General features: G+C 39.6%; 1 protein-coding gene across 5 annotated transcripts in view; it reads right to left on the reverse strand.

Annotated features, from left to right (window-relative positions):
* Positions 1-14,998, reverse strand: part of LOC117163198 (growth arrest-specific protein 2) — a 31,217-nt gene that overhangs the window by 15,602 nt on the left and 617 nt on the right. For 2 of the 5 annotated variants that reach the window (XM_076627482.1, XM_033345257.2), the window contains exon 2: positions 2,203-2,637. In XM_076627482.1, coding sequence (XP_076483597.1) covers positions 2,203-2,422 — 220 coding nt within the window. In that variant the 5' untranslated portion in view covers positions 2,423-2,637. The other 3 variants (XM_076627480.1, XM_076627474.1, XM_033345258.2) reach the window with 3 other exon arrangements.

Genomic DNA, 14,998 nt, shown 5'->3' on the forward strand with positions numbered 1-14,998 from the left:
GTATCAATTATCCTATTTCTATTTAAATTCTTCATTTAAATTAGGCAGTTACAGCGAATTAAACCAGTTCTATTTGAATTTCTAACGAATAGAATTTTATTTGCATTAATAATAATAATAATCATCGTTTACGGTACTTTTTGTACATTTTTGTACCGATATTCCAATACTAAAACCGAGAAAATACTTTGATCTTACTTTGATACGATATCATTAACAAACTTCTGTCGAATGTCCCAATAAGAATCCATCAGGAACGAAGATACATCCTACAGGAATATCTCAGACATGCGTATTAATATATCTAACAATTCAAAAATTCCCCAAATATCACTCTATCGTTCCACTGTGCGAAACACATAAATTTGCTACAAGATGCGACATCGATCGTCGATCCTTATAGGATTTCTTGAATCATGCATGGGCTCAGGGATCTTAACCAATGCAGCCGGATTTGCATCGTCATAATGGATTCCATTTTACGGATGCAAATTATTCGGCAATAAATCCACGCCGGTTAACCGATGCACATTTCATCCATTACTAATTAATCAAATTCAACGATATTAATTCATTTATAATCAACGAATCCAAAATGGAATTATTTTTCAATCCCTTGTTAATTACGATCGCTTGCTTTGTTTTTACGAAGTCTGGAAATCGCAGCCTCGATTTCCTCTGTATATTTCTAACACTTTGCCCCATCTTTGTTCATCATCCGGTATACATTTTATTATATTAACAATATACACGTTACATAAATGTTCCACATGCTTATTATTCTTATTCTCATCTTTGTTCCTATGATCTCATCGCTTTCATTAATTACCTCTACGATTCTGCATAACATATTCCGATTATCTTTACTTCTAATAACTCCAAAGCACGGTAAATTGATCGATCAATTATTATTCGCATTTACCACATTTCTTGCTGTACATTCAAAACGATCTATTAAAATTGTCGACTATCAAATCGTTAAATTGGAAAAATCTTCGTATCGGGAAATACGGATACGTTCTCGTTCGCGAAACCATCCGCCAAAAACGCGACGGAACGAAAGGCCAAATGTTACGAATATCCTTTCCCACGTCGCGCCAGATGCGAACCTTTTGTGTGCTACGAAAGCCGTGTACGCACGCCTTGTATACCGCCGAGCGACGAGCTCTTTCCTCCGTCCCTTTAAGGCGAACCCACATCGCGAAGAAAACACGCGGTCACGGAAAAAAAGCAGCCGAGTACACGCACGGAACTGCGATCCTCGTTACGTCATGTCGATTCCTTTCTGCACCTCGTAACTTTCACAAGCACGTAAAAATAGAAGCTTACTTGTTACGATAAGAAAATGCTTCCACGGTCTGGAATTTTCAACATTTACTTTTGCTAAATGTCCATGAAAATCACTATGAGATTTCAAGTACGATGAGTTTTTTCTAAATATAGAAATTTTAAACGTTGGATGTAAACAAAATTCACACGTTGTGATTTCTTTCTAAAAAGACAAATATCCTTTACTCGTGATAAATATTACGTGAATTTATGAGAGGCTTTCACAAACCGATTGAAACATCGATCGATAGATAAAAGATTACGGGAAGCGGATACGACGAGTTTCCTCCGCCAGTCACCTCTCGCAAATCAAGACGATGGACGAATTTAGTTCATCGATCGAAAAATTTCACAGCGGCATGCATAGGGTGATCCAATTCTTATTTACTATGTTATTCAAGAATTGATATAATCAGGAATTATTCAGACTACCCTATATATCGAATTATAAAAAGTATGCATTTTAAGTAGAATAAAATTACTTCAAATCCTGAAGTAGTATTTCCTACTTTTAATTCTTCACGGTCCGGGAACGTAATTGCAAAGATTCACGGTTTGCGAACAAACCTCCATAAGAAGCAAAAACAAAGAAAGAACAGTCCCTTTCAAAGGTTTCGCTGTTCCTTATCAAGCGATTACTCTGTGAGCCACATCAACGTCTAATCCTAGCTTCGCCTAATTCCTCCAATACAACAATTCCACCTGACAAGCATGTTATGTCATCGCTGCTACCACTGATCCCACATGTTTCTCTGGTTACCATCCAGCAATGCCAACACGTCCCAACCCCGCAAGCTTGCACATTCCTGTTCCACCCTGCCTCCCCTTACTTCCCTTCGAAATCTCGCAATATAAAATGAGACAGCTACTCACTCAACGTTTTATTGATCCAATCGGCGAGGTCCTCCTGCAGCGGCAGCAACTGTCTGCTTTGTGCCGAGTGCAGACGCTCGTGATAGAACTCTGCGTACTCTTCCTCTTCCGGCGAGGGCCTGGGCACGTCGGCGCGATTGAACACAGTCACTGAAGAGGGTCCCCAGCTGCTACGATAACGGGTGTGCTGCGAAGACGGGAATCGATTGGCGTACGACATCCTGAGGCGGAAAGGACCGAGAAGCGTCCCGGTGGCCCGCACCGGCCCCACTTCCTCTTGTCCTCCACCAGACCAGATTTAATATTTCCCTTCTCTTTTCGCCCGTCTGGTGTCTGCAGGTTTCCTTCGGATGCACCACCGATTTCTCACCGGTTCCTCTCGACTGCTAAAGAGTCCCGGCGATGCAATGCGGCACGTCTGTCGATTACGCGAGCCTGAAAACCAAAACCCTCTCTGTCTTATCGTGCGTCTTAACGTGATCATGTTGCCTCGATTTCTTCTTGCCATCGAGCAAGGAAGGAAGCGATCTTGATGATCCGAATACCAGGAAAGCCGTCCGCGATTCAACCAGCTGAGATACAACAGTGCTTCGCTAACTGATTATGGGTTTTATCTACTCGCTTTATCTAACCAGTTACCAGGGCCATTTTTCAAGTGGTATACGTTGCGGTGCACGTGAAATTTATAGGGTTTAAGGTATAAGTCATCTTTTTGGTCGAATTTAGTTGAGAAACACGGACCTCTGAATGTTGCAATTTCGACCGACTTTTATGGAATCGCGATACCTCTACGGATTTTTATTTCGAAAACTATCTGTTTCGTGGAACTGCCTTTCTCTTTTTCTTGTTTTAATTTTAATGCGGAAGGCTGTATTTACAGAGTTTTAAATATTTTTTCGTTTTCGGGTTCTCTAACTTCCTTGTTAATGTGATAGATAAACGACGCAAGATCCATGCCGGAAGACACGGGCATAAGTTAACCATAAACGGGCCAAGAGATGAAGAGGCCGCTGGCCAAGAGATGAGTCTGACACGAATGACTGGCAGCAAGGAAAACGAGCCTCGAGTGGCGTTTTCGGGAATGAATGGGTTTTATGTTACGCGGAGCTGTTTATAATATCCCGGTCGACAATCTTTCGTAATAGCCCTGAGAGGGATGAGACTGCAGAATGAGACTTCTCGACCTCGAGGTGGATACTGCAAACTTGTTACACGGTTTATTATGCAGGGGCTCAGTCATGATTAATATCCAATGCATGAAATAAATCTCTGTTTAGGTTTCATCTCTTCAATTCTGTTCACAAAATTTCAATCTGCATAAATATTCGCAGCCTGATAATAAATATAGTCACCGACGTGTCGTTGGTAGATCGCGGTTCAAGGAATGAACATAAATTTCCACGAGGCTCGCGTTCACAATGTCCACAAACGCCTCTGTATTTAAACGACATTCGACGCCATTAGCATTCATCGACAGCCCCCGGGGAACGCGAGACGTCTCACGCAGAAACCTCGCGATTTTACTGAATCGTTGCGTGGGATTCGAACGATCGAACGATCGAACGAGGGGAATGGGAAAAAAGCAGGACAGAAGAGAATAAATGGGTGAAAAAAATGAAATCTTCATAAATCCTTCTAAGCTTCCACGGAGAACGCTATCGCCTTCGCGTGACGTAAATCTAGTGGCGAACGCTGTCTGATGTAAGCGTTCAATACGCTTTACTATTAGCGAAAGAGATACAGAAAGATTATAAAATCGCTTAGAAGTTCGAGTTAGCACACGTGGATACGTGTAGTTTGCTTTAAAATAAAAATTTCAAATTTCAATTTTGTAAAAACTTGGTCTTCTCATTGCTTCGGAGCAGATTGGCAAAGTTTATATTTCTGAAGAGAAATAATTGTAAAACGATATTTTCGCGTCTTGCGCTTTTGAACTTACATATACATGTCTATGTAGGTAAAAATCCTGAAAGTAGGAAAATCAAGTCGAATCTATTCGAATCGATGAAATGAAAATCCAGATGATATTCTCGTGATCGACGAGCAAACCTACGTATGTCCTTCGACATCGATCTATTAACTTGCTGTCGCTATATTTGCTCGATGTAATGCAATCCGTCGTAAACAGGTGAGGACCCTCGACCATGCGTGCAAGCAACATTAATCTTTTCTTTTTTCACTTCTTTTTTTCCCCTATTTTTGCCTGGAAATATGATTTGTTAACGTAATTGCGGATAGATCACGTGGTGTCTCGTGCGTCGCACGATAATTGCAAATAGCAAAGTGTAGAGTTATTGAAATGATCGTGTAACCTCGATATCTCATATATTATCATATTATTATGTTCGAGAGACTGATAATTTGAATTTTACCGAAATCTTCAAACACAAGAGCCGCGAAAAATTAAGATAAGAAATCGAAACGCTTTTTTTCCAAATTTCTGATAATTGATCCTCACGGACTTGCTTTAATCGTGGAAAAGTGCAATGATACATTAGCGATTATTAATGTGTTAACAGGTTCGAGGTCAGAATTAGTTATTCATAGTTCGATTCTTCTAACTAAGATATGGAGGTGCGTTAATTTCTTCGAATTAAAAGAGTAAATACAGAGTTATTAGCACTAAAATAATGTAAGCAGCTGTAATCACAATATCTGTAGTGAAAAGATTTTCCATATATGCATGTATATTGTATATCGATGATCTGTTGCATTTTTAATGGTATTTTATTCTTTTCAAGTCTGTAATTAACTTCAATTTTTTTTTCTTTTTATATGAACATGACTCACCGTTTTACTGGATATTCATTTACTAAAGAATCGATTATCATTATTTTGCATACAAAACTAAATCAGATACAAACGGAAAGTAATATAAATGATAATATGTGTTCGGATAACCGACTCGTTTCGACGTGTGTCGTTATTTTAGAGAAATAGAGAATTCTTGAGTAATTACCAGATATTCGGTGGGCGAGCGTTATAGGGTTTTTCGTAAATCAACCGACCCTGGTGATCGATTATTACCGGCGACAGCTGGCCAATTAATAGCATTTTCGCGTTATCGTGACAAATGGAGCAGAGAAGCGAGTGTGTTAGCCTCAAGGTGAAGCGTCGATGCAACCTAATCGAGCCAAGATAGCGAGCGAGCTCTTGTTTGCTTTTCCACCGATATCTCTTAATTATGCGTACATACGTTCGCTGTCGTGTGTATCTATGTGTTCCTTTGGAGAAATTGAAAATTGGACATCCGTCGTTTTGTGTTTTGTAACTGGAGCAACGGTCGTGCTGCTGGCAACGCTGATGAAAGGTGTAAACGAGACAGGATGTACCATTTAAATAAAATCTTTGAAATAGTTGATGATATCAGAGATACTTGAGAAAGTCATTATACGGTTCAAAAGTGTTTTAATTTCAATATGGCGAAGTAGTGTTAGTGTTCATGGTGACACCAAATGCATTCTCTAATTACTATAAGATAGTAGCTATTTCTGAAGTTATACGAATTTGCGTGTTATTGTCGCTCTAAGCGATTCACAGTTAACTTCCATTCGAAGGTCATTGATATATAGCTTTACCTATACACTACATTTCGAAGACGTCAGTCATTTGATAGCGCGATCCGAGCAATTACTATCGAAAGAGTAATTTCAAAGATACCAGACGTTCCGTCATTGATACAATATGTTTTTTAAAAATGATAAACGTACGTGTATATCATAAATACGTGGATGCATAAATATAAATACCAAAATACATTACTTATTAAAAAAATTCACCAATAACAAAGCATATACTCTATACTCTTACAATGCACATCCATAATTTCTCGAATCTAACAAATTCCACGTAATTCCAATTTCCCTTACCTTCTTAAAAATCACGGTAGAACAGGGACTCTTATCTCATACGGAACTATGTACATATCCTTTCATCCGCTACGTTTCGATGTACTTGTACACGCAATACACGACACCCACGATCACACTCATCGAACGCCCATCTGAAGTGCTTATTCGTGAATTCGATCAGGAAAATAATCGCGAAATGTTATCGCTCGCAATTTGAAGTCCATGAAAACGTACCGATTACCCGATGCAATTTGTTTCTACGACGTGGTCAATCAATTTAACACGGAACACGTGATCATCGCCCACAGAATGACACAAGCTGTCCGACTCGTGGTAACGTATATTTACGAATGGCAAGTTTCGCGGGATAATCGCGGTATTCGATTCGAGTCGATCGTCGAACAGCGTCGCGAGCGTGGTGGCACCCACGCACCCAATAAATTATGCCGATTTTAATTAAGTCTCCAGGCGCGAAACGCGACGTCGCCACGCGCGAAATTGTGTTCGATTGTAAACGCGGCTTGCCGTGCCTAAGTATTCCACGAACGGACGTAATCGTGGCGCTCAATCGAAAAAGAAAACCACGCTAATCCAACGTTTTTTCTCGTACCACCATGTGTATTGGAAAGTGGAAAAGTTTCTGCAAGCGTTCCTCCACTGGCGTTTCATCGCTTTACTTTTGCTTTTTTCGTTTTGCTTTTTTGCTTTTTCTATCGTTCGCGCGAATGATGTAACGAAACGGGTAAATATTATGATTACGTAGAAATTCTCGTGAGATTGTTTTGGTGAAAGAACTTGTAGCGGGGTTCATCCTTTAGAAAGTTACGGTTGCGTTCTTTCAATTAACTTATCGAAGTGCATATCGGTTGCTTTCCAGTCTTTATAAGATGCAAGAGGATTAATGAAGTTTAACTTCATTAGTTGCTCTAACGTGCTCTTTTCACGAATACAAATAAGTACGATATAACCGCAAAAGTAACATTCCTCGGAAGGTGAAGAATTTCTTTTAGCTCGTAATTAAATAACGAAAGGAATGCTTAAATTACCTGTCATTGGATTACCGAGGATACTTTTTATACATCGAAGTGGCAAAAATTTGATGTTTGGAAAACGTTAATTAAAACTTCAGTTCGCTTCACAGATTGGTACACAGATTGATTGCAAAATTCCGTGCATAAAAATTGCTTCGATATACAAGCTCCATCCTTGAACTTTTCTCTGCTAATTACTCTGAATAACTCGTGATTGCGATGTACCGTGTTTTAACAAATAACCAGATATTCAATTAATAGCAAATATGAAATTTAACGTGTAATTGCTACACGGTTTAGCATGTACTTAGACAAATTAGTCCTAATTACTTCCAACGCGATACGTTTCAGATGCTTTGGTCATGTTAGTCCGCCATTCGAAAGCACCGAATCGTGCACGCGCAGTTGAAAATCACTTTCAAGTAGAATTCGAAATTAATCTTCTCCGTGCCCTCTAATACCAACATTTCAAATAACATCGCGACTCAACTTTCTTTCCACGAAAAAATGAGATTCGACATGTATGCGCTTGTTTGCGAGCAGACAGAAAAATCGCAGTATAGTCCCTGTTAATGGAAAATTAGCAACTTCATCAAATTCATTTTTACTCTCCCCTTCTCTTGCGAATACCACTTCATGGACAAATACCACTGCCTGCTATGTAAATATTACGCCATATGTTGAGGAACACTTGCTAATTTTCACCAACGTTCTCCACCATTATTAGCATAGTATATTCTTTACACATTTATTCCTTGATAACGATATTCATCAGCTGATAAGCTAGTCGTAGGAAAGCCACATCGAAGCACGCGTGTACGAAGAGAGCAACGACCGGCTAACAATCGTACCCGCGGCTCGGATAATCGCTGAATTGGATCGTCGATCGGTCGTCGGGCTTCCCGGACGCTTCCCAGAAAACTCGACTGCTCGTTCAACCGGCGAAAACGCACGACACCGTACCAACAATCTCATCCATGCCGGCGTGTGCACGTCCGGTACGTAGTAAGTAAGTACACGAGACTCACGCGTGAGCGATCATCCGCCACGCCACGTTTTGAGACCACGTGTGTAACACACTGACACCGTGTTGACAATTCTGCGCCATTAACCCCGTAGCGGGTGCGTTTTTCGAAAGAGCAGCTTCACGATGACGCACATTGCGTACACTGCGTCAACAGTATCCGCGAGAGATTTGACCCACGTGTCGCTTTATCCGGACAAGAGTCGTAATTTCGAAGAACAAGGTCACGTGTATTTTAACGAAAACCGAAGGCGTCGTGGTGAACGGAGGCAATGGAACTACGAGGCGAATCGAATCGATAGGATACACGTTCACGTGTGCACGATCGATGTTTACGTTCGCGCGGCAAATACTCGGACACGTGGGTGGCGGATTACGCTGGAAGATACCGTCGTTGTGATCCGTAAAAGGCGCCGACAAAGTCGCGTGCCCGGCCCCCGGTAGAAACGCGATGAAAGCGATACGACTGGATCCGCCGGAAGCGCGCCGCTTCTTCTTCTGTTGTTCTCCATTCAGACAATCTGTGAGCGCGGGGGGAAACAAGTCGAATTGGAAGATGCCTGGGAATAAACAGGGGCAAAAAACAACCAACTTTTTGTTCAGCCAGTCTTTTGATGCAAAAGACTTTGGTCAAGTGTCAAGCTTTGTTTCGAACGATAAAACGAAAAAGTTCGAGTTGGCTGGTTCTGTTCGAGGAAACTACGAGGAATGTTACTAACAAATTTGAGGATCTTTGTCGGCAGATGAAAAATTTGAGAAACAGTAGAACTCGCGAATGAAATTTTAACGAATGAAGACAGAAATCTTGAATATAGTACGATTTGATAAAATTTTGCACGTCGTTATGTGTACATTGTTGAACGCGACTTGATTTATGTGTCATTAAAATATACAGAGTTTGTTCCTGGAAGCGCTGAAAAATCTTTCGCTTCGATGTCATTTAGTTTAGCATAATGACACGATAATGATCCGAGATGCTTGCTATCTCAAGTGTTGCGGTTGTTGAGATTGACCGGTCAGGCAATTAGAAGAGCTCGTTGAGGGTGGTCAATGGTCTGTAACGTGAACAGTGGTATCTTAAATGAACGACTGTATACTATGAGACTGCTACGTAACGATGTAATGCTATTTTCGGTTTTTTATGATCGTTTTTTCCTCAATTACCAAGCAGTGATGAATATTTTCATTTGAAATGCGAATATAAACTGCTGTATGTAATTTATCTTATTCCGCGTCCCACATCGGATATTTCGTTGCGACTCCATTTGCCTTTTGAATGAATTTCAACGTCGAAACATGCTCGACGCATTTTGCTATAGTTCCGATGCCGGATGAACTTCGTCAGGTTGAATATAATAACAGCCTTTGCCGCGGTAGAAGCACCAAGCAAAAGGAGAGAGAAAACGATCCTTATCGTGGAACTTCTAAGAGAAATCTTTACTTCGAATCTACATAATTTCTCGAACTTTTAAATTTTCACACTTTCAAATATTCAAATCTTGAATTCCGTAAATTTTCAACTGTACAAATCTACAAACTATAAACTATACGAATTCAATTTCTAAATTTTTAAATATTCAAACTTCTTGATCTTTAACGTTTTAAATTTTAAATTTGAATTTTCGAATTTCCAATAGCAATATCCAAAAACGACACTTTCGATCCCAGGGAAATGAATCAGATGATGAAAACGGAAACGTTGCACGGCACGTATTATCGTTCAAAGTTCCGACAAACCTGCAAACACGCAGTTTTATTCATTCCATCGTTTGTTACACACGGTCTTTTTTGTCGGCTAAAAAGCCAAGCTTCTTGAATAATTACATGGCTGCTCTAATTAAGGGTTTTCCTCCTCCGCAAGGGTAGCGAAAAGATACACGTTGAATGTTGAATGCAACGGGCGAACTGGACCGCGTCAACGTGAACGTTTCCTCGCACAACTTCTCTTGACTTTGTGTAGACTTTCATACAGGAAAATCCGTGTGCATAGGCGTCGAACGATACAAAGTAAACTTACGCGAAGACGAGTACAAAAGTTACGTCTTCGTTTCGAATTTGTAAATATTTCGCAGACCAAGAATGGTAACAACGTTCGTTACTATTTCTCATACGACGATATTCCAATGATCGTTTATTATTAAAAATAATTCCAGACACATACTTTTCTAAATTATAACAAGACAGCGAGATGTGTCGGCTCCATAGCGTGTGATAAAAACCCCGAGAAAGCCTCTGATTTGAATAATAAAAGAATTACCTATAAAAGATCCGATCGTACGAGTTTCAAACGCATTGAGTGGTTGCTGGCTCGATTCTTAATATATTCATCTTCTAAAGATCTAGGGAATCTGTTCACGGCACAGAAGAAGAAATCGTGGAATATCCGAGAAATGAAAATCAAATAAAATCGTAAAGCGTGACGTTTACTAGGATAGTCCAACTAAATCAACCAAACTAACCGAATATATTAATTTCTGAAGGTTTAAAAATTCACTTATTGAAATCATCAAATTAAATAACTGTGATAGAACGAAGCAATTAATCATCATTCTCGAGCGTGGCGACTGATCGATCCAAGTGGAGGAACGTATTCACCGAGGCACGCCATCGACTTCCGATCGAGTTCGATTTCAGGAGCGTAGAAAGCCATCGTGATTACCGGCGCCGCTCCAGAACACGTACATGGTGCACTTTTTATTTCAATGTCAGTCAATGAGAAAAGATATGGAAGGAATCCGTGCGCAGGATTCCATTTACAAACGCCGTAGCTCTGTGGGTCTAATTAAATCGCATAAACAGAGCGTGCCTATCCAATTACCGTTCCACGAGGCCATACGTTTCTGCGTGGTTTGAGGTACCGTGTTGCCTCTTCCTGGTCGTTTGACGAGTTATTGGGATTGTCCCTGTATACTGTCGAAAAAAAAGACGAGGAAGAACGAGAATACCTCGTCGCTGACGGGAATATGCTGCGCGGAAATAAAACAGATGGGATGGGACGCCCTTTTAACCCGCCATCCAACGATCCTGACAAGGGACAAAGAAAACAGACCGGCAGAAAATTATAGTTAAGAACCAGACCGGTTGGTCGATTAAAATCTTTTAACCCGTTTGATCGTAATTAGTTCTATCAATCTTTGTCTAACAGGTCGTCTTGTAACATTCTGATTGTGAAGCGCAACCGTCATGGTGGAAATGGAAATCATTTATATTTGGTAGAAAGTAATTCGGGAAATAACGTAGAGACAAAACGAGAAAATTAAGAAATAACGTTTCTCGTGAATAGGAAATTTTCTGTTGGCTAAGATTGGAGAGGACCTGAGGAGATATGATTCTAAAACGCGGTAATGCTCCGTTAGCGGTAATAAGATTGAAGTAATAAGTAACAGTTTTGGAGCGTGACCATAGTGAGCGCGTGTAAGTATGTCCGTGCGATGTGCTACAGAACGTTCTACTAATCAGAAAGTCGGTGCACACGGAGTTATTACGAGAATTTGTGTCTTATTTGTCATCTTCAAGTAAAAAAAAAAAAAAAAAAAAATGAAATCACCGATCGTGATATCGTAAAAAATGAAATATAAATTATACGATATATACAACTTTAGAGAAATAATATTAATCAACGGCGCAACATTCCTACACCTATTTAACTTTATCAAAGTCAATGTACTTATCAAAGGTAAATGTGATTATAAATTGAAAGAGAAAGGTCAATTAAATATGAACCCTGTGATTCAGAGGTTAAAAATTGACCCGTAAGGCTCATAAGTACCCATTGTTATACCAAAGACCTCGTGCAGCTTATGTACTATATCCATTTGTACTCTACCTTCCATTTTACTCCGACCCTTACAAATACGTTCCAACTTTTCTTTGCTAAACTTCACTAAAGATTAGATTTAAGTAGATGATATCCTAATTACTCTGCTCGATGAATCATTCTAGGTAATGAAAGAAACCAATTTAGAACAGAACTAGAATTATCGTATATAATACCTTAAGAATTTCTAAAAATATCTGAAAATAGCCTTCTTCTTCATTGTTCCCTGTTAAACAAAGACCAAAACGTATTCTCGACAATCGAACGCTTTATCGATTTTCACCGTAAACGTTTTTGTTATTATTTACAGTGCTTTGTATGCAGTAGGCATTCGCGGAACACGTAGGTTTCGAAGTCGTGACTTCGTTAAACTTACACCATGGTAGTTTCGTTGTAAACACACGTTTTGCCTCTAAAATTTCAACCACGTTCATATTTTAAAACAAGAAGGAAAAGAGAAAATTTCTTTCACCAGACTGGTTTGCAATTTAGATGCACCCGCGTAGATTTACGCTTATATGGCAAAGTCAACGGATTCAGGGAACATATTATGCAATCGATTAATCGAAAGCTTCGGATTGAGTAATTACATCGATTCCGAGAACATCGATTTCAAAAGATCTTGTGTTTAGTTGACACGCTATCGTCGAGGAAAATGTAACTGCTGTGAATCATCGAAACCTGCAATTGTATGCATATGCAATACCACTGAATAGCTTTCGAAAGATACGAAGAAAGAGTTAAATGAGTGGACAGAAAGAAGAAAAAGTTTGCCACGGCAATCTCTTCGGAGCTCTTGTTCCTTTTTTTCACTTATGTCAGTAATCGAAATATTTGAGAATACAAAAGAACGTAAAAAATATCCTGGAATCACGACTTACAGTCTATTAATTATCGTAACAACGACTATATTTCAACAGGAAAGTTATGTCTATTAAACGCGATGTCTATTAGCGTGTAAATTCTCCGATCGACCTAGTAATCTTAAACAGTTTCGTAGTATCGTTACCTCTTTTTTTTACGTGTTTTATCTATAAACTCTTTACCTTTAACCATTAAACACAGCAGACGTATCCATAATACGTATTTTGAAATTTTTATAATCGTAATATGTACGTGTTTCGGGTTTTTGTTTCGTTATATTATCCTCGTGTGTTTATTCCGCCATTAAACAGTCTACCTATACCAATTATTAATCCTTGCATCTCGCGTCAGAATAAAAAACTATAATCACCTGCAATTACTTACTCGTAAGCAAATGAAAATTCGATTGCGAAGGAATAACCAAACGCAGTATCAAATTTTTCATCGTCACGAAAACCAGATTCGACTTATATACACAGGTTGACCTATATACACATTCACGAAAGTATTCCAACACTTGATTTTTGAATGGTCTGTTTTTGATTTACTCAGATCGCTGGAAAGCAAACGGAGCTGAATCCCCTAGCTGCGATTCGCTGGTTTGTCGCAACGTGTCAATTAGACACGAGAAACGGATGAGTGTTAAAGTCGACCACTAATCACCAGGAGGAGACGAAATACGCGTAAATGTTACATCGTCCACCGTACGCTCGCCAATGGCGTGTAACGAAGCTCGCGGAGGCAGGCCGTTGTCCGACGCCTTAGAAATTCTTTAATGACTTTATGTGCGCGGCACACACGAGCAAACGACGTTTAAGCTTCGTCGCGGCCGTATTCTCGCCTGGCGTCTTTTCACGATCCTGCGTCGCCTCCACCACGGCGTGTTCACGGCCGAACGAAAGCCGATCGTCCTGCTGTGAGAACCGGACCGGATGTTACCTTCCAATTACAAACTTGATCCCGCATCTGTATCTCGGAGAATCTTCTTCTGGTCCCCTCACTCTCCAATTTTACTTTACACCAAGAATTTTCTTTATATTATTTCTTTGTATTTGATTAAATGAACACCTACCGATTGAATTTCAACACGAACTCCTATTATATGTATAAACGAAAAATCGTAGACGTCCAATTACCAGTAGACTGTGGATATTTATGCGAATGCCAAAAGAGCAGAGTCCAGGCAACGATTTGTTTTATCCACTACATATTATGACAAGTATCGTTCTTTGGATATTTCGTACTTTCACGTAAATAAATAAAAATTCGCTGTCCATGGACAGAAAGATTAAAAAATTAGAACATATACATACCGTAACTTCTATCTGAATCTTAAATCGCATATGTTCATTGTGTTTTTTTTTTTTTTTTTTTTTGTTAATCTAACGTAGTTACTATGTTGCTTAAAGTCGACAGGTCGTACAAAGGAAGATAATAAGCATCAAGTCGATGACAATTACTACCAATCAATGCGTATTCTCGTATCTAAAGAGGTAAACACTTGGCAACAATGAGTGTTAATAAAGTGTAAGCGAGGCTTCAACTGAAATAATGGATAAACACGTGGGGACAAGATTACAGCTTCGGCTCCCGTATAACCACTGTCGAACAGTCACGATAAATAAACTAACGCGAAGCACGAACAACGATGTTCATCGTGTCAATTAAAATATACAGATGGTCAACGTGGTATATGTGTATAAACGGTTTTTCACTAGTCCCCGTTCAGTTGGTAACTCTTCGCAATTCGTCTCAATTGCATTCAATTTGCGTCTAAACATTTTATCGCGCAAATAGAAAGGGTTATCACCGCCGGGATAACTCTTACTTATTGCTGCCACTTTCGCTACGTCAAGTACCTCGTGCTATCATACCACTAGTCGATTAATTACTCACTACTCAGACGCGAATATCGATCGAGTCGGAAAGAATTGCGAGAGTATCTCGCACTTCGTCGACTAATTGTTACATCGAGTATGTGACACTTATTAGTTTCTCCCAAGGACCCTGTTCTGACGTTCTACGAAATCTACTATAGATATCCTTACTTTTAATTATATTAAGCAACAGTTTAGCTCCGACTTCTTCTCTTCAGATTCCTTCTTTCATACGCATGATAGTCCTCGAGAGAGGACTTTTAGACTCGTCCAAAACGTTAAATCACGTTGACCACGATTACACAGAAAAGAAGAGCCGAAGGTATAGCAAG

The sequence above is a fragment of the Bombus vancouverensis genome, chromosome 2, assembly GCF_051014615.1.
Source record: "Bombus vancouverensis nearcticus chromosome 2, iyBomVanc1_principal, whole genome shotgun sequence".
NCBI lineage: Eukaryota > Metazoa > Arthropoda > Insecta > Hymenoptera > Apidae > Bombus > Bombus vancouverensis.